This window comes from Triplophysa dalaica, chromosome 18 (assembly GCF_015846415.1).
Source record: "Triplophysa dalaica isolate WHDGS20190420 chromosome 18, ASM1584641v1, whole genome shotgun sequence".
NCBI classification, from domain to species: Eukaryota; Metazoa; Chordata; class Actinopteri; order Cypriniformes; family Nemacheilidae; genus Triplophysa; species Triplophysa dalaica.
The window spans coordinates 13427749-13446159 of NC_079559.1; the positions used below are offsets into that span (position 1 = coordinate 13427749).

The window sequence follows — 18411 nt, forward strand, 5'->3', positions numbered from 1 at the left end:
CACTTTTTTTGTTCTGTTGAAGAAGAAGATATTTTGAAGGATGTAGGACAGCAAACAGTTCTGGTGCACTTTTGAATACCATTGCCATGTAAGTTAATGGTGTCCAAGAACTGTTTGGTTCGTCCAAATACCTTTCTCTGTTTTCGACCAATTAAAGACATTCATACAATAATTTTCATTTTTGGGTGAACTCTCACTTTAAAAACGTTTAACCAAAACGTTTAACCAAACTCTCTTCCAGTTGCATGAACTGTGCATTTCTTGCATGGTTGGAATAGTTGAAGCTGGACGGAGACATTTTTGGGAAGACAGTGCCAACAGGTCTGGAAATCACTTCAGGGAGTGAAACAGACTAAATAGATTTACAGACGTACGTCTCTAACTAGTGCCACACTGCATGTGTGTGTTGGTGTTTGTAGACCTGACCCACATTGCACAGTCGACCCAGTATTCATGTGTTTGGAAGTACTTGACTGAATTCCTCTGCGAAGACATTTACTGAGGTCTGCCTGTTTTATTTGGGAGTCTTCCTTCCCTTCTCTGAGCCTGTTATAAAACATAAATACCCCAGAAGACACAAAGTAAAACAAATCCTAAATAATGTGTGATTCAATGGAGTTTGCTTTGACCACTGGTGGGAAAAGACATATGAGAGTCGTGCACTCAACCACCTTCTCTCTCTCTCTTTTTCTGACTGTCTGGGATTTGTGTCAAACACTCTTAAAATAAAGACACAAGAAGAATTTAATCCAGGTCAACAGAAAACTCTGTCAAGAATAAAGTCAGAAAAATAATTGCATGTATTTCACAGACCTGGCGCTATTTGAGACTGTCCTAAATTCCTGCCTCTACTTTTTGAAAATTGATTTTTTTGTTTGATTCATCTCACTTTACACAGTAGCTGGGCCACTGTGGAATTCACCATGCCAAATGTAATTTTAGGAAGAGAGGTCTGTTTGTGTGTGGTGGAGAGAGTGAAAGGGAAGGCGAGAGGAAAACAGAGAGAGTTCTGTTCTCTAGCCCGGGTGTTCAGAAAAAAGGTTTCGAGGATTTGGGCACAGGGAATGTAACACTCTTCATTTTTGTAAAGATAAACTGTCAAGTGGAAACTGAACATGTTGGGGATTTGTTTCTATAAGGGTGTTAGCATGGCCACAGCCTGTAGGTGTAGACATGTCATCTGTTAGAATAAATAACTCTGTGACCCTTGTATTGACCGAGGCTCTTCAGCTGCTGTCACAATTCGATTAAATATTATGAGTGTGCTACATGCAGTTTAAAGACCCATGAAATCAAAATGCGTTTTGTGGCTTTTGCTTTACATTTGATAGCTCTGAACCCTTGTAGATGGTTTCAAAGCAACAGACAAATATTACTGCGCATGCACGCTTTTGTGGCCCAAATTTAACCGCCACAAAAAAAGTGGATTATTTTTTAAAACACGCAAAATAAATATTTTTATTTTTGGTTACCGGTATGCGAACCGTTACTTGGCTAAACTTAAATGTACAAAGTTATACAACCCAGTCGACAAATTTGTATTTAATAAAATTAAAATACAATAAAATGAAACAAAATGTTTATTTAATACAATAATTATACAATAATATGTTAATACAAATAAATAAGAATGGTTCAAAAATAAATAGTTATGTAATTAGCTACTAGCCAGACCAATTAACAAACACCGGAAGTTAACTTCAGGCCAGCCGCATACAACTACGGGATTAGTAAATGAGGATAAAATGCAAATAAAACAACAAAAACGTATGATTCAGTTTGTCCTACACATAATATTGAACTTTAGGCTAATCTAAACTTCAAACGGACTAACAAACACAAATAAGATGTTGCTGCTATCTACTTATACCATACCATACGTGCTTCCATCTGGTTCATGTTAGAGATGCATGTTTGTCATCATACATCTTTTCTTTTTGAGATAGTGTGCCATAAATCTGTGTTCAATAAAAAAAGCATTCAGACATAGCGTTTTTCTCTAGCTAATCTTATTTTACTTAACCTCTTAAGTTAATTGTAATTAGGAAAAAGAAAAAAACATGCAGTATGTATTTTCTTATTTTAGACAGTTACATGCAAAGAAAGGGCAGGTGAGAGACAAGATGTTCATAAAGTAAAGTAAAAATGATAAAACACTGCTCTCTTGTGGACACTGTAGGTAGAAGAACTTCTGCTCTGTAATTTTGCAGTCACTTCAAAGTTTAGTCAAACTGTACTGCCACCAGTTTCATGAGGAAATGCTGTGAAGCTTTGTACCCTCTGAAATACATAAAAAACATCAATTGTATACTTGATTCAATCCTTAAAATTATAGAAGTGTTCGTGTAGCCGACATATTTTTCACTTTCATATAAAAGTTACTCAAAACTACAAGAAATATATGTTCAAGACTTCATCCATATGTTAATAAACATGAACTACTATCGATATTATTAGTATATTTATTATTAGAATTATAAAAAGAAAATAATAGAAAAGAGTATAATAAAGATAGTTTAAATGCGTATATATCTGCATTTTATTTACGATAAAGCTAAAATAAAATGTGTGGTGTACGTGCGTTTCACCTGAGCCAAAGGCCTCAGCGCGCCGTAGCTTGCGCGTTTTCCTCAGTATCCCAGCATGCACCGCTTTATTTAGTGTTGTATCTCCGGGAGATGAGAGAGAGAGGGAGAGAGGACAGATACAGCCCTCTCCTCTCTGCCCCGCCGAGGAGAATAAAAACCCTGCGAAGCTCTCCACTCGCCACCGTCCAGACAGCAGAACCAGAACCGTGTCAGCCCGGCAGACACACGCTGTTCGTCAGCTTGTGGTTCAGGTAGGTGTCGTTTAATGTGCGCGGAGGCGCGCCTCGCATCCTCACTGCACCTGCTCGCGCTCTGGCCGCTTACTGACACAAACAAGCAAAGGGATATTCGACCAATACCACGTCAATAGATGGAGGTATTGATTCCCGAAAATAGCCTACTATGCCGCGTAGTTTATTTAGTGCGCCGTTTGACACTTGCTGTAAAATGTGTCGCTGCTTGTTGCGTATTTTCAGACGCATGACAGCGTTAATCGACTGGAATGATCGGTGGCCGATTATTGTGTCTGCAGTCGTGAAAGTAACCAGAGACGGTGATCAAACGACTATTATAAGTGACATCACCATGAGAGATCACACGATCAAAATAGTGACATTGAACACATTGCTTGACATTGACGCTGCTATAGCGCGTGTTTGAGATGGAGAGTTGTGCAGATCATTAATGTTTACACTTTATTAGGATATAAATATTTATTTTTTCATAGAATGTCAGCTTTTATTTGACAAGTGATTGCTTTTCCTCGGTTATTGACGGATGGGGTGTTTGGGACACGTGCTTTCGTTTTTTTGCTGTTAATTTCATTAAAGTAATTTGGCGCAACAGCGTCTGTTCTTTATTATTATTATTATTATTATTAGTACTAATAATATTGTCTTGTTTTAAATGTCATTCATTCAAGTGGTGGTTTATGTCGCTGTAATTGTTGCGCTGTCCGCAATGCAGGTGCTGTTTATGATCCTGCTCATTCTCACGTGTGTGTGTTGATGTGATTTGGCCAATGAGATGCTGCCACGAAAAACATTGTGTTTTTATTCTCGCGTTTGTTATCATAATTGATGTTTATGCTTTTAATATTAATACAACTGTTGTAAACAACTTTTAATAATAACAATATTTGTATCAGCCACACAGTACAGTGCATCATATGTCATCATACAAGCTTACATCATACACTATGTAGTGGGTGTGACACTAGGGCTGGTCCTCTCCAGAGCACCACATGTTGGTTGTATGGTATTTGCCTATAAAGTGACCTGGATGTAGCCGGTGTTTAGTCTCCTATAACGCTGCAGTTCATAGATTATTAATGCAAGGGAGAGAGAGAGAATTTTGAGGGCGGCTGTTACGAGTGTTAGGAAGACACACAAGATAGTGTATGGGGAGGAAGAATGTCAGGGGGATTCTTTGTGTCTCATGGAGCAGGGCGGGGGAGGCCTCACCCACTGACTTGAAGGGACAAACATCAGTCAGATCACAGCAAATGTCACATAATGTCTACGAGCACACAAATAGCTCCTAAACAGGAGTGGGAGTTTTTATGTTTGCTGTGGAAGATTCCTAACGGATGGTCAATGCCTCTGATGCAGAGGCGGTGTCTCTCTTATTGACAACTTTTAGGTATACTGCTTATTCACAACCTGTTGGTGTTATAATTTGTATAAGTATCTGTATTATAATATGTTATGGTTGGCTTTGAAAATCATCAAGATATTTATGGAATTTAAGGATGGTACTGCTAAGATGATGTTTCAAATGTGTGGCATGTTGAGTTGTGAGCTTGAATAATATATATTCTAAAGGTTTTGTAACATAAAGGTATAAAAATATAGATTTTTAGCAGTTTAAAATACACAAATAGTGTAACATTTTTTAGAAAACAGTATAAATAAATTAAGTGTAATGAAAATTGTGATAGCCGATAGACAATTTCAAAGATGATCTTCTAATTCTCATATGTTTATAACCAATTAAAAATGTAGTCATTATTTTATGACGTCATGCTGGTGCTGGGAAGATCTTTTGTTTCAGGAAGTGCTTGTGTGGTTAATCGTGTGTGACATCATCACTATGCAATTGTACATTAATATTGGCATAGTGTCATAGACATACAGTCTCCTCCATGTCCTTCATTTTTCTTTATCCATAAATTATTCATTGTTGTTTGCCATCTCAGATGTGCCTAGATGTCTCTCTCTTTCTGTCTTTCTGTGTATGTCCAATATAATTTCTGATATTACAACGAGGTAGCAAACACTATTGAACTGGACTTTTATTATTTATGGAATTTAATTAAAAATATAAGGATTTGAGAGGATGCATGTGTTGTGTTTTATCAGTGTAGTTTTTACAGTGTACACAATTACACTTCTGTTGGCAGCCAATTTTGGCTTCTTCTTTCTCTCGTTTTCAACTTGATCTCTTCAGAAGAGCTTGACTATGGATACACATTGCACAGTGTATCCATTTCAGGTTTTCATACATGCATCATATGTGCTTTTTCAAGAATCATTTAATGAGAAAATTAGGGTTTCGGTGTTGATTTTATGCTCCGCTTTATGAGCCAGTCAACATGAATCAGATATTGTAAACAATGTCGTATATAATGCATTTGTATTTAAGTTTTGTTGCAAAACAGTGTTAGAACCAATTCAACTTACATTTACATTTATTCATTTGGCAGGTGCTTTTATCCAAAGTGACTTACAAGTAGGAGAGCATATAACATTTTGTCAACACGCTAGTTTACAAGACCATGTTACAAGGAGGATTTCAGCTAAAGCAAGCAAGGGAAAATAATGAACAGCATTCTTTTGGTTATGTGACTAAAGCATTTCTTTATATTGCAATTTCTGTTCAGCATCCTGTGGGTGCGGCCAATTCAATTTCCATATCACGATTTCCGAGGGAGATGATTCTTTCATTCTGAATTTCTTTCCGATTTTTATCTTTGCTTTTCCTTGTTCTGTAAATGGTCATGTTTTCATGTTGTGACTAATGTAACTTATGAGTGGAAAAGTCAAGACACAGACAGAGAGAGAGGACACGTGAGAGGGAAGAGAGCAAGTGAATTAATAAAATAGTGGGACTGCTGTCTTCTATGCCGCGCCCAGCGTGAGCATAGTCTGACATTACTCATTGATGCTCATATGCTTTTCATGAGTTCCACTGAGTGGCAACTTAACCTTTCTGCCATCTTTTTAGCTACACTGTCCTTCTACAAAACACATGGCTTCTTTTAATGTGTTTAGCGCATCTTGTGTTTGCAACATTTTTAATGTGATCTCATGAGAAGAGATGGACTATTTAAATGTGTTTACAAAATATAGTACACTTCACTAGGTCAAAGTATTTGCACCGTCCACACGACACATCCTCTCTGTAGTGCTAAAAGCAAGCTTTTCTTTCTCAGGTAAAAACCAGATGTTCCATCAACCACACCCAAACAGAACACATTTTCCCTCACCACCACCACCACCCATACTATACTATCTCTCTTATCTTTATATTTTCATATTTTTTCATAAATCACTAGGGGTGTAGTGATACGTTCAGCTCACGATTCGATACTGAACACGATACTGGGTTAACGGTTGTGATTAAATCCTGATATTTGAAAATATATATATAAGAATTTTCCAAATGACAGAATTTCCCCAAAACATTTTTTTTAACATTCGTTATTTTGTTAAAGAATTGACAACATTCAAGCTTTAATTCAACCATCTATATTTAATTTTATAAAACTGAATTGTAAAGTGTAAAGTGATAGTCGTGGAAATACAAAGCTGTAACATTCTGTCCAATACAATGCAAAAGACTGCTGCAGGAATGATGTATTTTTGTAGGCCAACTAAAAAAATCTTTACCAAACAACACTACATTTATTTATTTTGAAGCTTAATACAATCTGCATGTGTAAAGGTAGGGGTCTGACGAGAGGCTTATCCCACAAGACGAGACAAGATTTTTTAATAAATCCTCAATGATTAAATATATAGGGAAATAGTCTTTTATTCACCTTAAAATCACAAAATGGAAAAAATGTAGGCATTATAAAATCAACATATACTTTATGAAACAAAATTACATTATATTATGCAGTAATGAACAATATGTAAACAAAGTCAACTGGCAGTAATTGCATTAAAATAATGCATTCTATTTTCTTAACAGGCACAGCTTTAAGTAAAAAGCGTATGCGCGAGTCGCAAGTGAATGTTGAAACCTATCCGTCTAGCATGTGTTTACCTAGGAAAACGTTGGGAAAGTAGTCTTGTGGGATGGAAAATCAAGTTGTCTATGAATGGCCTGGCCGGTCACTGTAGCTCACAGCATGCACATACTTTGTGCAGTTATTAGCGTGTTAATATACAGTATTGAAAACAGTTCACGCCACAACAAAATGTGCACTCACAGAAATAGTCCCAAACATATTTTGACCAGACACCTCCTAACATTGGGGCGTTGCCACCGGAAGTGCTAAAATGCTAACTTGCTTCTTTTGCATACAAAAACACGTCATCCCTGTGCACTCTACACTATGCTATATTGGAGCTCCGTGTAATACCGCTATTGGACATTTTTATTTGAAACTGCAGTCATGTGTACTTGCAGCATATGCAAAGCATAGCTCCTTCAATTAGACCATATCTCACTTTCAGTATATTGAAAGTGTATGCAGCATATTGTACACTGAGCTCTGCAAACCCTCAACACACCCTCTAGGGATTCTCTCGTCTCTGTGTTTTGCCATCTTCCCTTGTTTATCTCAGAATGGCTGGATTTTTACATTTATTTTGTTTCATTATCATGAAAGTAGAACATGCACCCAGAGGAGAGAGCCGGCGTTATGATTCTCTGTTAATAATTCAAACTGCTTATGAAATGATAAGCAGTTTTTACTATATCAAAGGCTTTCTCTAGATGCTGTTAAGACAAATTATTCAAAATGATTTTTTCTCGTGAACCAGAATTAAGTTTTAACCAATCGTTAAATTAACCATTTAACCACAAGTAGTTTATTGTGGAAGTACATATTCCAGGTCTTGGGATAAAAGGATAGTCCTCCCAAAAATGTAAAATCTGTCATGAACTACTCATCCCCAAGTTAACAAACCTGTCTTTTCTTTTTTTCTAATGAACACAGAGAAAGATATTTGGAAAAATGTTAGCGACTGACATTTATGGGACATCACTGACTACCATAGTAGGAAACATTTTTGTTCCCTTATTTTTTCTTGTTCTGATTAACACAAAACTAGATATTTTGAAGCATTTAGGAAAGCAAACAGTTCTAGGGCACATTCGACTACCATTGTAATTTTTCCTACTATAGTAATGGATGATGTCCAAGAAATGTTAGTTTCTAACATTTTCCAAATATCTATCTTTGTGTTCAACAGAACAAGAGTCCGAGAAAGTGTAAAAAGTGTACTTTTTGTACTCTACAAAGTGTACCTAAAGAAAGTAGAAAGTGTGCTGCAACATGTATCCAGCAGTATCTTGACTTCATGTGTCAGCCGTAGCACATTTACTCTGTCTCATTTAAAAGCGGTGTAATGAATTTGCAGCCGTTTTATGCTGTAATTGAGTCATAAATGGCATGAGTCTGTCTGGCAGTGAATCTTAGTGCTTCACAGGTCGGTATGTGATCAGTATTTTCTGCACTTGTATTCACAGGTGTCCTGAGCTACTGTGTGTGTGATTGAGCGAGATAGGTTATTTATACATGTGTGTGTGACCGTATCTCATCACCATGGCCTCGGAGAGTGTGACCTTGGAGAACCAACTCCACAGTGCGCAGAATAACCTACTGTTCCTGCAGCAAGACCATGCCAACACCCTCAAGGGTCTTCACGATGAGATCCGTCGCCTGCAACAGCACTGCACAGGTACGTACAAAAATCAAAATTTGAATAAAAAAACTGAAACAGTAAGTGCTTCCGGACTACAATGGGCTATATTATTTTTTATTGGGTTTATTGATGCATGTCTTCGTCACATCTTATTGGCAACTTAAAAAAACGGATGCACATATTGCACGTTTTGCTAATTACGGTCCCGCTACTAGTCACCTGCTGCTAATAGTGTGAAACAGTTTCACAGGGATTATTATTGGTCCTGTAAGAATACATTTCATCTCATTCCAGATGGCCGAGTCCTCATTTAAGATTTCTCTTCTTCCGTCTCAGTGGACATTGTTCCCAACACTTTCGATTTCAACTTTTGCCATTTTGTCTTTAAAGGCAACATGAAATTTAAACCCCTTTTTGCACAATTTATCAGTGCAGCCTATTTCAAATAGAAAATGTTTTATAATCCTTAAAATGTAACTTTTAATTCTCATCTGAAACCACTTTCGCTGGATTTTTTGCTACATTGGTGAGCAAAGTAAAAATAACTTCAGTCGTCTTTGTCTGTGAAGAATGGCCTTTGGTGCTGATATGCCGTTTAAGAACAACAAATAAAATATTAACTTCAGTCTGACTGATATAATGAAGAAATACTGTATGAGGTTTAATATAAAAGTTTTCAAGTTCAAGATACTGGTCTCCTTGTAATTCTTTTCATGTGATTTAAAAAATGTAAACAAATATTTTATAGATTTTTTTTAAGTTGCTGTGTAATAAACAAAATATGCCCCTGGACTATTTGGTAACAAGTGTGAAAGCCATTTCATATCCAAACATGCTCTTTATCCCCATTTGACTCTTTCCTGGTCATGTGTTTCTGTTCTTATCCTGTTTCAGGTGATGCCTTGTGGTCATGTGATCTTCAATGTTGTCATTTAAATGTGATGCTTTGTTCTGCCAGTCTAACATTTGATCGCCGTCTCTCTCTCTGTCCACTCCCCCTTCTCTTCTGTTTCACAGATCTCACATATGAGCTGACAATGAGGAGCTCTAATGCAGGCGGTAAGATTTCTCACGCACATTTTACCCTTGTGTCTTTGTTCAGACTTGCATGGGGTCAGAACAATACAGTTATGCAAGGGATCAACTGTGTGTGTGAGTGTGTGTGTGTGTGTCTCAGGTGTGTGTTGTTGCTATGACACGGTCAAACCGCTTTTTAGTAAAACATCAACCTGTTACAAAACATCTCTGACAGCCTAATGGACAGCCCAAACATATTGCACAAAATGAACACAGAGCTGGAGACTTAAAAAATGCTGCTGTCTCTGTCTCTTGTTTTTGTCAGTCTCTATATTTATCTTGCACTTTGTCTGTGCTAAATTTGCAGGAGGTTGTAAATTATACGTTTTGTTTCTGCATAGAAAGAAAGACTCTGTGTTCCTCAGTGCACATATACCATCATAGCCTTGTCTTGTAACCCGGCAACCAGCGACCCACCCATCAAGCACACACACACACAGACCCCCTACTACACCCGCACAGGGACTGATACCCACCAGCCTGCCACCCACCCATCTGTATAATATATGTTGGGCTTTCAAGCTCAGCCCAAGTACACAATGCTCGGGTGAGACATTTATGCTCCTGAATGCTCAAGGCAATTCCCACACATGTATCCAAGCAAACCACTTAATCACTCTCTGCTGTTTAACACTTTAGAAATTCTTGTTTTTAAGAAATGCTAAATTACCAGAGCTTTGAAGAAATATGAAACAAACATTGTGTATTATTTCTGCATAATTCATTTGTTGTGGAATGGCGTAGTGTGAGTAAGCCTGCACACATTGTCATTTGAGTTGTTTCATGAGGCTGATGCCAGCCAGATTGCAGTCAAGCACAGGAAATGAGACTATGAATGGACAAACTTATACTGCATTAATGTAGAGGTTAATGCATCATCTGCAGCCTGCTGTCTGCACCTCACATCCACACACTCCTGTTCCTAACAATAGACACAAAACTAACAAACCTTCAGAAAACTCTTGGTAACTCATGTCAAGCACCAGATATTCTCCTCACTTTAAAGATTAAACATGACTCTTTAATGTTAAGCCTGTAGATTCTCATTGCCCATTTAAACCCTGCTCATTACACTCTTAATGGATCCTGACACATGCAAAATTAGCATCACTATGAATCCAGGGTTTCAGATGAATGCACTCTTTCATACTGAGGCTGTAGGTCTGATCTCAGCTACAGTAGATCTTCCCGAGCGTGCTGCATGCATGCATTATGGCTGACCGGGTTTGTGTACGGATGTGATGGTGACCTCATTAGCTGATGTGGCCTTTGCAAAGGGGTAATGAGATAGTCAGGGAAAGTGAGAGAGTCAGTGTGATAAATGAGCTCACTCTACATGTCTAGTTTAATAACTATTAGAGGGACCACATGAAGTACGGTTTTTAATGTCCAGTGTATGAAATGTAGTGGCATCTAGTGGTGAGGTTGTGAATTGCAATCAACGGCTCACTCAACCGGTCACCTCTCCCTTTAGAAGCACAATGGTGGCTAACGCAGCTCTAAGATGTCGACACGTTTTTGCTTCTTTGCTGAAGGAGAATACATACAGTTGTGTTCAAAATTATTCAACCCCCAATGCTGTAAATGGTTTTAGGGAATTTAGTGTATATTTGTAATTGTATTCAGAATGAAATCCTACAAGGACTTCTTAAAGAACCATATGCAACTAAAATGACATCAATTAGTTTTGTAATACAGTAGTAAATGTTTCTTTTGTGAATTCTTCATTGACATAATTATTCAACCCCTTAAAGACTACCACTCTGAAGAACAGAGGTTCAATTAAGTGTTTTCAATCAGGTATTGAAAACACCTGTGGATATCAGGGAGCAGCAATAAAGCCTAATAAGCACAAATTAGGCAGCTTTAAAATGACTGTGATACTCAGCTCCTTCTAGACATTTACTGGTGTGGTTACAAACATGGTGAGGTCAAGAGAATGGTCCAGGAAGACAAGAGAACAGGTGATTAATCTTCACAGGAAGGGCAATGGCTATAAGAAGATTGCAAAGATGTTAAACATACCAAGAGACACCATAGGAAGCATCATTCGCAAATTCAAGGCAAAGGGCACTGTTGAAACGCTACCTGGTCGTGGCAGAAAGAAGATGCTGACTTCGACTGCTGTGCGCTACCTGAAGCGTAGAGTGGAGAAAAGTCCCCGTGTGACTGCTGAGGAACTGAGAAAAGATTTGTCAGATGTGGGTACTGAAGTTTCTGCTCAGACAATACGGCGCACCCTGCGTAATGAAGGCCTCCATGCCAGAACTCCCAGGCGCACCCCCTTGCTGTCCCCAAAGAATAAGAAGAGTCGACTGCAGTATGCCAAAAGTCATGTGGACAAACCACAGAAGTTTTGGGATAGTGTTCTGTGGACTGATGAAACAAAATTAGAACTGTTTGGGCCCATGGATCAACGCTATGTTTGGAGGAGGAAGAACAAGGCCTATGAAGAAAAGAACACCTTGCCTACTGTGAGCATGGCGGGGGGTCAATCATGCTTTGGGGCTGTTTTGCTTCTGCAGGTACTGGGAAGCGTCAGCGTGTGCAAGGTACCATGAATTCTCTTCAGTACCAGGAGATATTGGATGACAATGTGATGCAGTCCGTCACAATCCTGAGGCTTGGAAGACGTTGGACCTTTCAACAGGACAATGATCCCAAGCATACCTCCAAGTCAACGAGAGCATGGTTGCAGATTAAAGGCTGGAACATTTTGAAGTGGCCATCGCAGTCACCAGACTTAAATCCGATTGAGAACCTCTGGTGGGACTTTTTAAGAAAGCAGTTGCAGTGCGCAAGCCTAAGAATGTGACTGAACTGGAGGCTTTTGCCCATGATGAATGGGCGAAGATACCCGTAGATCGCTGCAAGACACTTGTGTCAAGCTATGCTTCACGTTTAAAAGCTGTTATAACTGTAAAAGGATGTTGTACTAAGTACTAAGATTGAATGTCACTTGGGGGTTGAATAAAACTGATAATGATGTGAGCTCAGAAAAGACTTTTGTGGTTATTTCATTATAAATGTTATGTTATATTTGTCTGACCTACACGTGCCTCTTTGATTTAATTGTAAGCAGATGACTGAATGATCATAATCAATGTCAAACCGACCAAAACAATCAATTTCAGTGGGGGTTGAAGAATTTTGAACACAACTGTAGTTACGAAACGCGCACTGTAGAGCAGTCTGTCCGTTTAGGGCTACTGTAGAAACAACATGACAAATTCCATGTAAGTGGACCCACGGTGTAAGTAAATAGAAATAGCTCATTCTTATGTAAGGTCTTTATACACCTCTGAAGACAAAGGTATGTTAATTAAATTGCATTTATGTCAATTGATCCTCCAAGAAATTACACACTGGACCTTTAATATGAAAGATCAATTGTGTGAACCTAATTTGATATGGGGAATTATTATTTTATGTATTTTGCAGAGCTTTGGAATAACAACAGCATAGTTTGTGCCATAGCAATAAAGAGGACAAATGAGAGAGAGAGAAAAGCATCCTGCCATGTGTAACATTGTTTAGACTGTCTGAAAGCAGAAGGTCGGTAAAGACGGTCACAGCGATTCCCTCACGCTTCATATCCATTAGTGCAGTAACATGAGATAGGATCTCTCTCTCTCTGCCGTTGTGTCTGTATACACCCTCCTCACCCCATCTCAGCCCCGCCCTGTTTGGCCGTCAGACAGATGTCTTTTAAATGTAACCCACAGTTAAGAAATGTATAAGGCTAATATAAATTAGCCCAGTATATGTTTTATTCTTTCAAACGACCAGATCAATACAAACTGTAATGAAGAATGTAGATGTGCTATTACAGTCTGTATATCCAGCTAAATTCATGGAGAAATCAATAGTATTTATGCTGAGCTAGACTCAAGAGCTGTTCCCATAACACTACAAATGCTTTCTGTCAAAGCTCGGCGTCGGCTCTTGAGGAAGGACTGAAAGAGTTGCTAAATAAGAATAGGGTTTGATGTTTCATAGCCATTAGTAGTTTCACCGGGGTAATAGGTTTATAGATATCTGATTTTCAGATCACTGCTGCCCTCTAGAGACGAATAGAGAGTGTTTTGACAGTTTGCAAAAAGTATTTTAAAGGGATAGAACACCCTCCCAAAAAAGTATGTCTTGTTCTTCCACAGAGCTAGTTGCATTGCATTCTGGGATTGCCTTCTCAATAAAGAATAAAGAACCGGAGATGCCACCTCACTTGAATTGCTACATATATTACCACTTGTAAAAAATCGTATTTGACATCATTCTCTCTCTCTCAGATGATGGTGAGGCACGCTGCAGAGAACTGCACCATCGCTGTGAGGAACTGGAGGCTCAGCTGAAGGCTAAAGAGCAGGAAAACACAGAGCTCCTGCGGGACCTGGAACAGAAGAACGCCATGATCTCAGTGCTGGAGAACACCATCCGTGAGCGAGAGAAAAAGTACCTGGATGAGCTGAAGCTGAAGAGCCATAAATTGGCCGTGCTGTCCGGAGAGCTGGAGCAGAGAGCCAGCACCATCGCCTACCTCACTTCCCAGCTCCACGCTACCAAAAAGCGCCTTCTCGCCGGGGGCACGTCAGGCTTGAGCCCCTCCGTCAGCCCTGTTGGCTCTTTCAAACCAAGCCCTCCACCTGCGGCAACTGGAAACGATAAGGACATCCGCCAACCCGACACCCCTCGCAGGCGCATGCGCAAAAGTCTTTCGCAGCCACTGCACTCCGAATACACAGAGCTGTATCGATTGGGTGCCACAGACGGCCGCAGGCTGGTACTGAGAGATTCAGTCGATTCCATGCCAGATCCCACACCCTTCCTGCAGGCCAGAGAGCCAGCCGCCCACGCAGAGTCGCAACCGATTGTTCGAGAACGCCCTGCGGTAATTCCGCCCATTGCTTCTTCGGCCACACACCCTACGTCATCCAGCCCCTCCCACATGCCCATGCCCCCGAGCCCTAGGAATAGTCCCGCACGGGATGTGCCCCGTGCTAACGCGCATATAGGAGTAGCACATCGGATCCACCGCTCACCCTCAGCCGGTAGAGGTGCAGCCCGGCCACAGGCAGAGGTGGAGACCCTCGCCGTGGACCAGGTCAACGGGGAGCAGGTGGTCCGCAAACGCTCGGGTACAGACAGAACTGTTTAAGACTCATGCGCGCTTTTAATAATCTCCGAACACAGATAGAAGTATATAAACATAGGCGTGTTAAGACCAATGCAGTATATGAAGAACTGTTTATGACTGTGAAAACATACAAATGGCTCAAATCATCAATGTACCTCTGACAGAAACACATCTGTTATTACGCTACAGATTTAAAACTAACTAAACATACAACAGCACAGCACAACCCCCCCGAGACATTGAACAACACACTGAAACTGTTAAGACTGTTATAGGAAATTTTGAGGGAATATGAATGTGTTTTTAAGAGAAAGATGGAGACTGCGGTAAGAGCTACTGTACGTCCTGCTTTTGCTGCTTTTTATGCAACACTGTAAAAACAGACCTTTGTTCACGATTGGTTTAATAACTTTTTTCTCTCATCTCAGTCGAGGAGAACTGTGAGCATGCCAAAAGTTTTTTTTCTCGTGCCCACCTGAGCATCTTCTTTGCACTTTGTATTGTTCTTTTCCGTTTGTCTTTAATGTCCCATTCAGTTTGAGTCCAGATGCAAAACGCGTATAATGCCAAACCCGTCATTGCCTGCTGATTTAATATGCTTGGATGCATATTCATATCTACTCATATTTATTCATGAGCACTGCAGTGGTACTGAAATCTCCTTGAGCTCTCATCACTCGCATATCTACAGGCTAATGTGAAGAGTCTCGATGCTCCTTATTAAACACCTACTGAAGTCAAAGAACAAACGTCTCAGTCACTTGTGTTTCTCTTGCTTTGGTTAATACTGTAATGTTCTAAATGTACAGTATGTTTAATAAGATATTTAAAGATTATTTAAGGTTAGAATATAAATCACTCTTAATGAATACATTCTTCATGCAGGTACAAGGTCATATACACTACTGTTTAAAAGTTTAGGGTCACTTAGTTTTTATTTATATTTGTTCACATTTTAGAATTATAGTAAATTACTATAATTATAAAATAATTGAATTATGGTAAATCTAAATCAAAATATTTTGTTATATTTTAGCAAGTTTTTGATTTTGAGTTTGAGAAGTTGCTGTCGGATGACCTTAGTAATTGTGATCAATACATAAAATACAATTTACATAAAGAGAATAAAAAATATAAGCGCTTCAAGAACCTTTTTTGTCTAAATGGTTCCATAAAGAACCTTGAAGAACCTTTCTGGTTCACAAATTCTCGTTTGTGGATAAAAAAGGTTCTTCCGATTATGATAAGGCATGAATGAGCGGTTTCTTTAAAAAACAGTTGACTGAATGGTTCCGAGTTAAACCAGAAATGTTTTTTCCAGAGCATCGCTGTGAAGAACCTTTTTAGCACCTTTATTTTAAAGAGCGTATGGAGGCTGTTAGTCCTGTAATATTACAGTAAAAATGTATCTCTTGCTTACACAAACTGCACAACGTCAAGTATTTTCATAATTATATTTTGTTCTTTTAGCAGTACAAAAATAAACAAGCAGAAGCAGAACTCTTGTTGGTTTAAAAATAAAAGGTGCTTGTTAAGAGCTCAGGGGAAGTGAGGTAGACAGCGCCCGAGTTCTTTAACAAGATTTGGTCTCAGCTCCTCTAATAGTTTAATGTGATTTTACCATAAGCCTTGTTTTATTTTGAATGTTCGCTTGCGTAAACGGCAGGAAATTAGACAGAGTAAAACATTGAGAAGGTGAAACAACCAGAGTTAACACTTGAGAGTAAGTTTGTTTTTTATTGATGTATTAGTAAATGCTGAAACTAACAAATTAATGAATGTTGTTGAAGTATTAGTCATTGTTAGTTCATGTTAGTCAAAGCTTCAATTAATGTTAATAAATACAACCTTATTGTAAAGTGTTACCCTATCATTCGACAACATTTGCTTAAATATAAAGGAAAATTAAATGAATATACTATAAGACGCTCTATAAAAATCTGTTCAGGTAATGAACTGCCTACTATTGATATTTTAAACAATACAAAATTCATTATTCAGGTTGTAATGCAAAAATTAACATTCATTAAAAAAATGATGTTACAAATAAACAGACGTATGAGTTCTTATCATAAGCTGATTCAGAGCAACAACAACAAATAAGAAACATTGGTCACATTGTGTAGTCCAGTTGTTCAACATGCCTGTCAAACAAATGTACAATTTTAATTCTATTGTGCTTTCAATTCAGCATGAAATTTAAATATGCAGTGATCATACTTTATAAAATCTCTCACATTTAAATATTTTTGAAGTAATTTTCTAAGAATGTTATCAAGTCCATAGACGTGCGGCAAATCACCTCTATGACAGTAAGTGCCCCAGTAAAAATGACATCACAGCTCCGAAAACCATTACACAGTTATAAACGGGTCCAGCACTGGCAGCACCCATATAATAATCCACATCCGTCTCATTGCGGTACTCAGCGTGATCTTCTGAATACCCATTGCCATGTGCTCCATGTCTACGGTGGCCGTATCCATGTCCGTACCCTCCATGACCATAGCCTCCGTACCCCTGCCCGTGTCCATACCCAGGCTGGGCCATGGAGCTCAAACCGTGGCCGACCACCATACCTCCTAACGCCCCAGCTGCAGCCGCCCCCACTACCCTTCCTGTACTGTGTCCAGACGAGCCTCCGCTATAGGGAGGTGGGGCGTGGTGTGGCTGACCACCCCCTGCTCCCCAGCCTACACGACCGGCGCTTCCACCACCCCATGCGCCACCTGCACCACCTCGACCGGCTACACCGCCTCCACCGCGCCCGAAACTCCCACCCCGACGCGACTGGACCAATGGAAACATTGCTGTCATGAGTAAAAGGCAGATCATCGAAGAGAAGATTTTGTAGTGCAAGGACATGCTGCAGAAACACAAGAGAGCAGGGGTCAAACTGAGAGCATTAAATTAATCCAGTGACAATATATTTGATGAGATAAGCTCACGGATATAGAGATATATAGATGGCAGACATGAATAAGATTTTAGATCTCATTTAATAAAATGTCAGTGGGTTCTTTTCATAATCCAAATCAAATCAAAAATCATTATCAGAATTGTCTATACATATGGAAAATATTGACTAATTATTATCTAAAAACAACAAAGATGCAACATAAGGTTGAGTAGATACTGTTAAGAAATAACAGACAAAAAATGTGATGAAGAAAATGTTTTTGCAGGCTTTTGATAAAAGCAGGATTTAAATGTTTGCTGTTTTAAAAAAATTCAGAACGTCGCAGTGAAATGAGTCGTCTGATTTTGTAATCTAGGCCACCAGTCTGTGAGCTGGTCAGGTAGCATTAAAGCTATCCATTATTATATAGTTACATTATATAGTTTAATTTATTATAATATAGTTGAAAAGTCTTTGTCTATGAGCCCTAAAATGATATCAACTGCACTGGAATTAAAATGTTAAAGCAAATATACTTAAAAAGTATACTAATAATACACATTATCAATGTTACATTATATATTATTTAATCGGAAGAAATGGGCACATACAAACATTTTCAATCTTGATTGAATTTAATTTAATTAAGAGAACATATTGTATATAAATAAAATGAATATTAAATAAAGAAGCCTATACTTACATTGAGTTTAGAAAGTTCAGAACGACTATCTGAGATTTACTCTTTGCAGCCTGCAGCGCTTGAACGAAGGAGACGATATGAGACAGAACACAAACATTTACGTGTATACAGTGGCATTAACTGTCTGCTCC

The 18411-nt window shown here is 38.8% G+C and overlaps 2 protein-coding genes across 2 annotated transcripts; one reads left to right on the forward strand and one right to left on the reverse strand.

Annotated features, from left to right (window-relative positions):
• The first annotated feature begins 2683 nt into the window (after positions 1 to 2683).
• Positions 2684 to 15439, forward strand: ccdc92 (coiled-coil domain containing 92). The gene is made up of 4 exons (XM_056730056.1): positions 2684 to 2839; positions 8292 to 8503; positions 9485 to 9526; positions 13834 to 15439. The coding sequence occupies exons 2-4, from the start codon at positions 8368 to 8370 to the stop codon at positions 14697 to 14699; spliced, it is 1044 nt and encodes a 347-aa protein (XP_056586034.1). The 5' UTR covers positions 2684 to 2839; positions 8292 to 8367; the 3' UTR covers positions 14700 to 15439.
• Positions 15440 to 16942: 1503 nt separating this feature from the next.
• On the reverse strand, positions 16943 to 18115 carry prnpa (prion protein a). The gene has a single exon (XM_056729960.1). It carries the CDS (start codon positions 17541 to 17543, stop codon positions 16983 to 16985), a length of 561 nt encoding a protein of 186 aa, XP_056585938.1. The 5' UTR covers positions 17544 to 18115; the 3' UTR covers positions 16943 to 16982.
• Between the last annotated feature and the right edge of the window lie 296 nt (positions 18116 to 18411).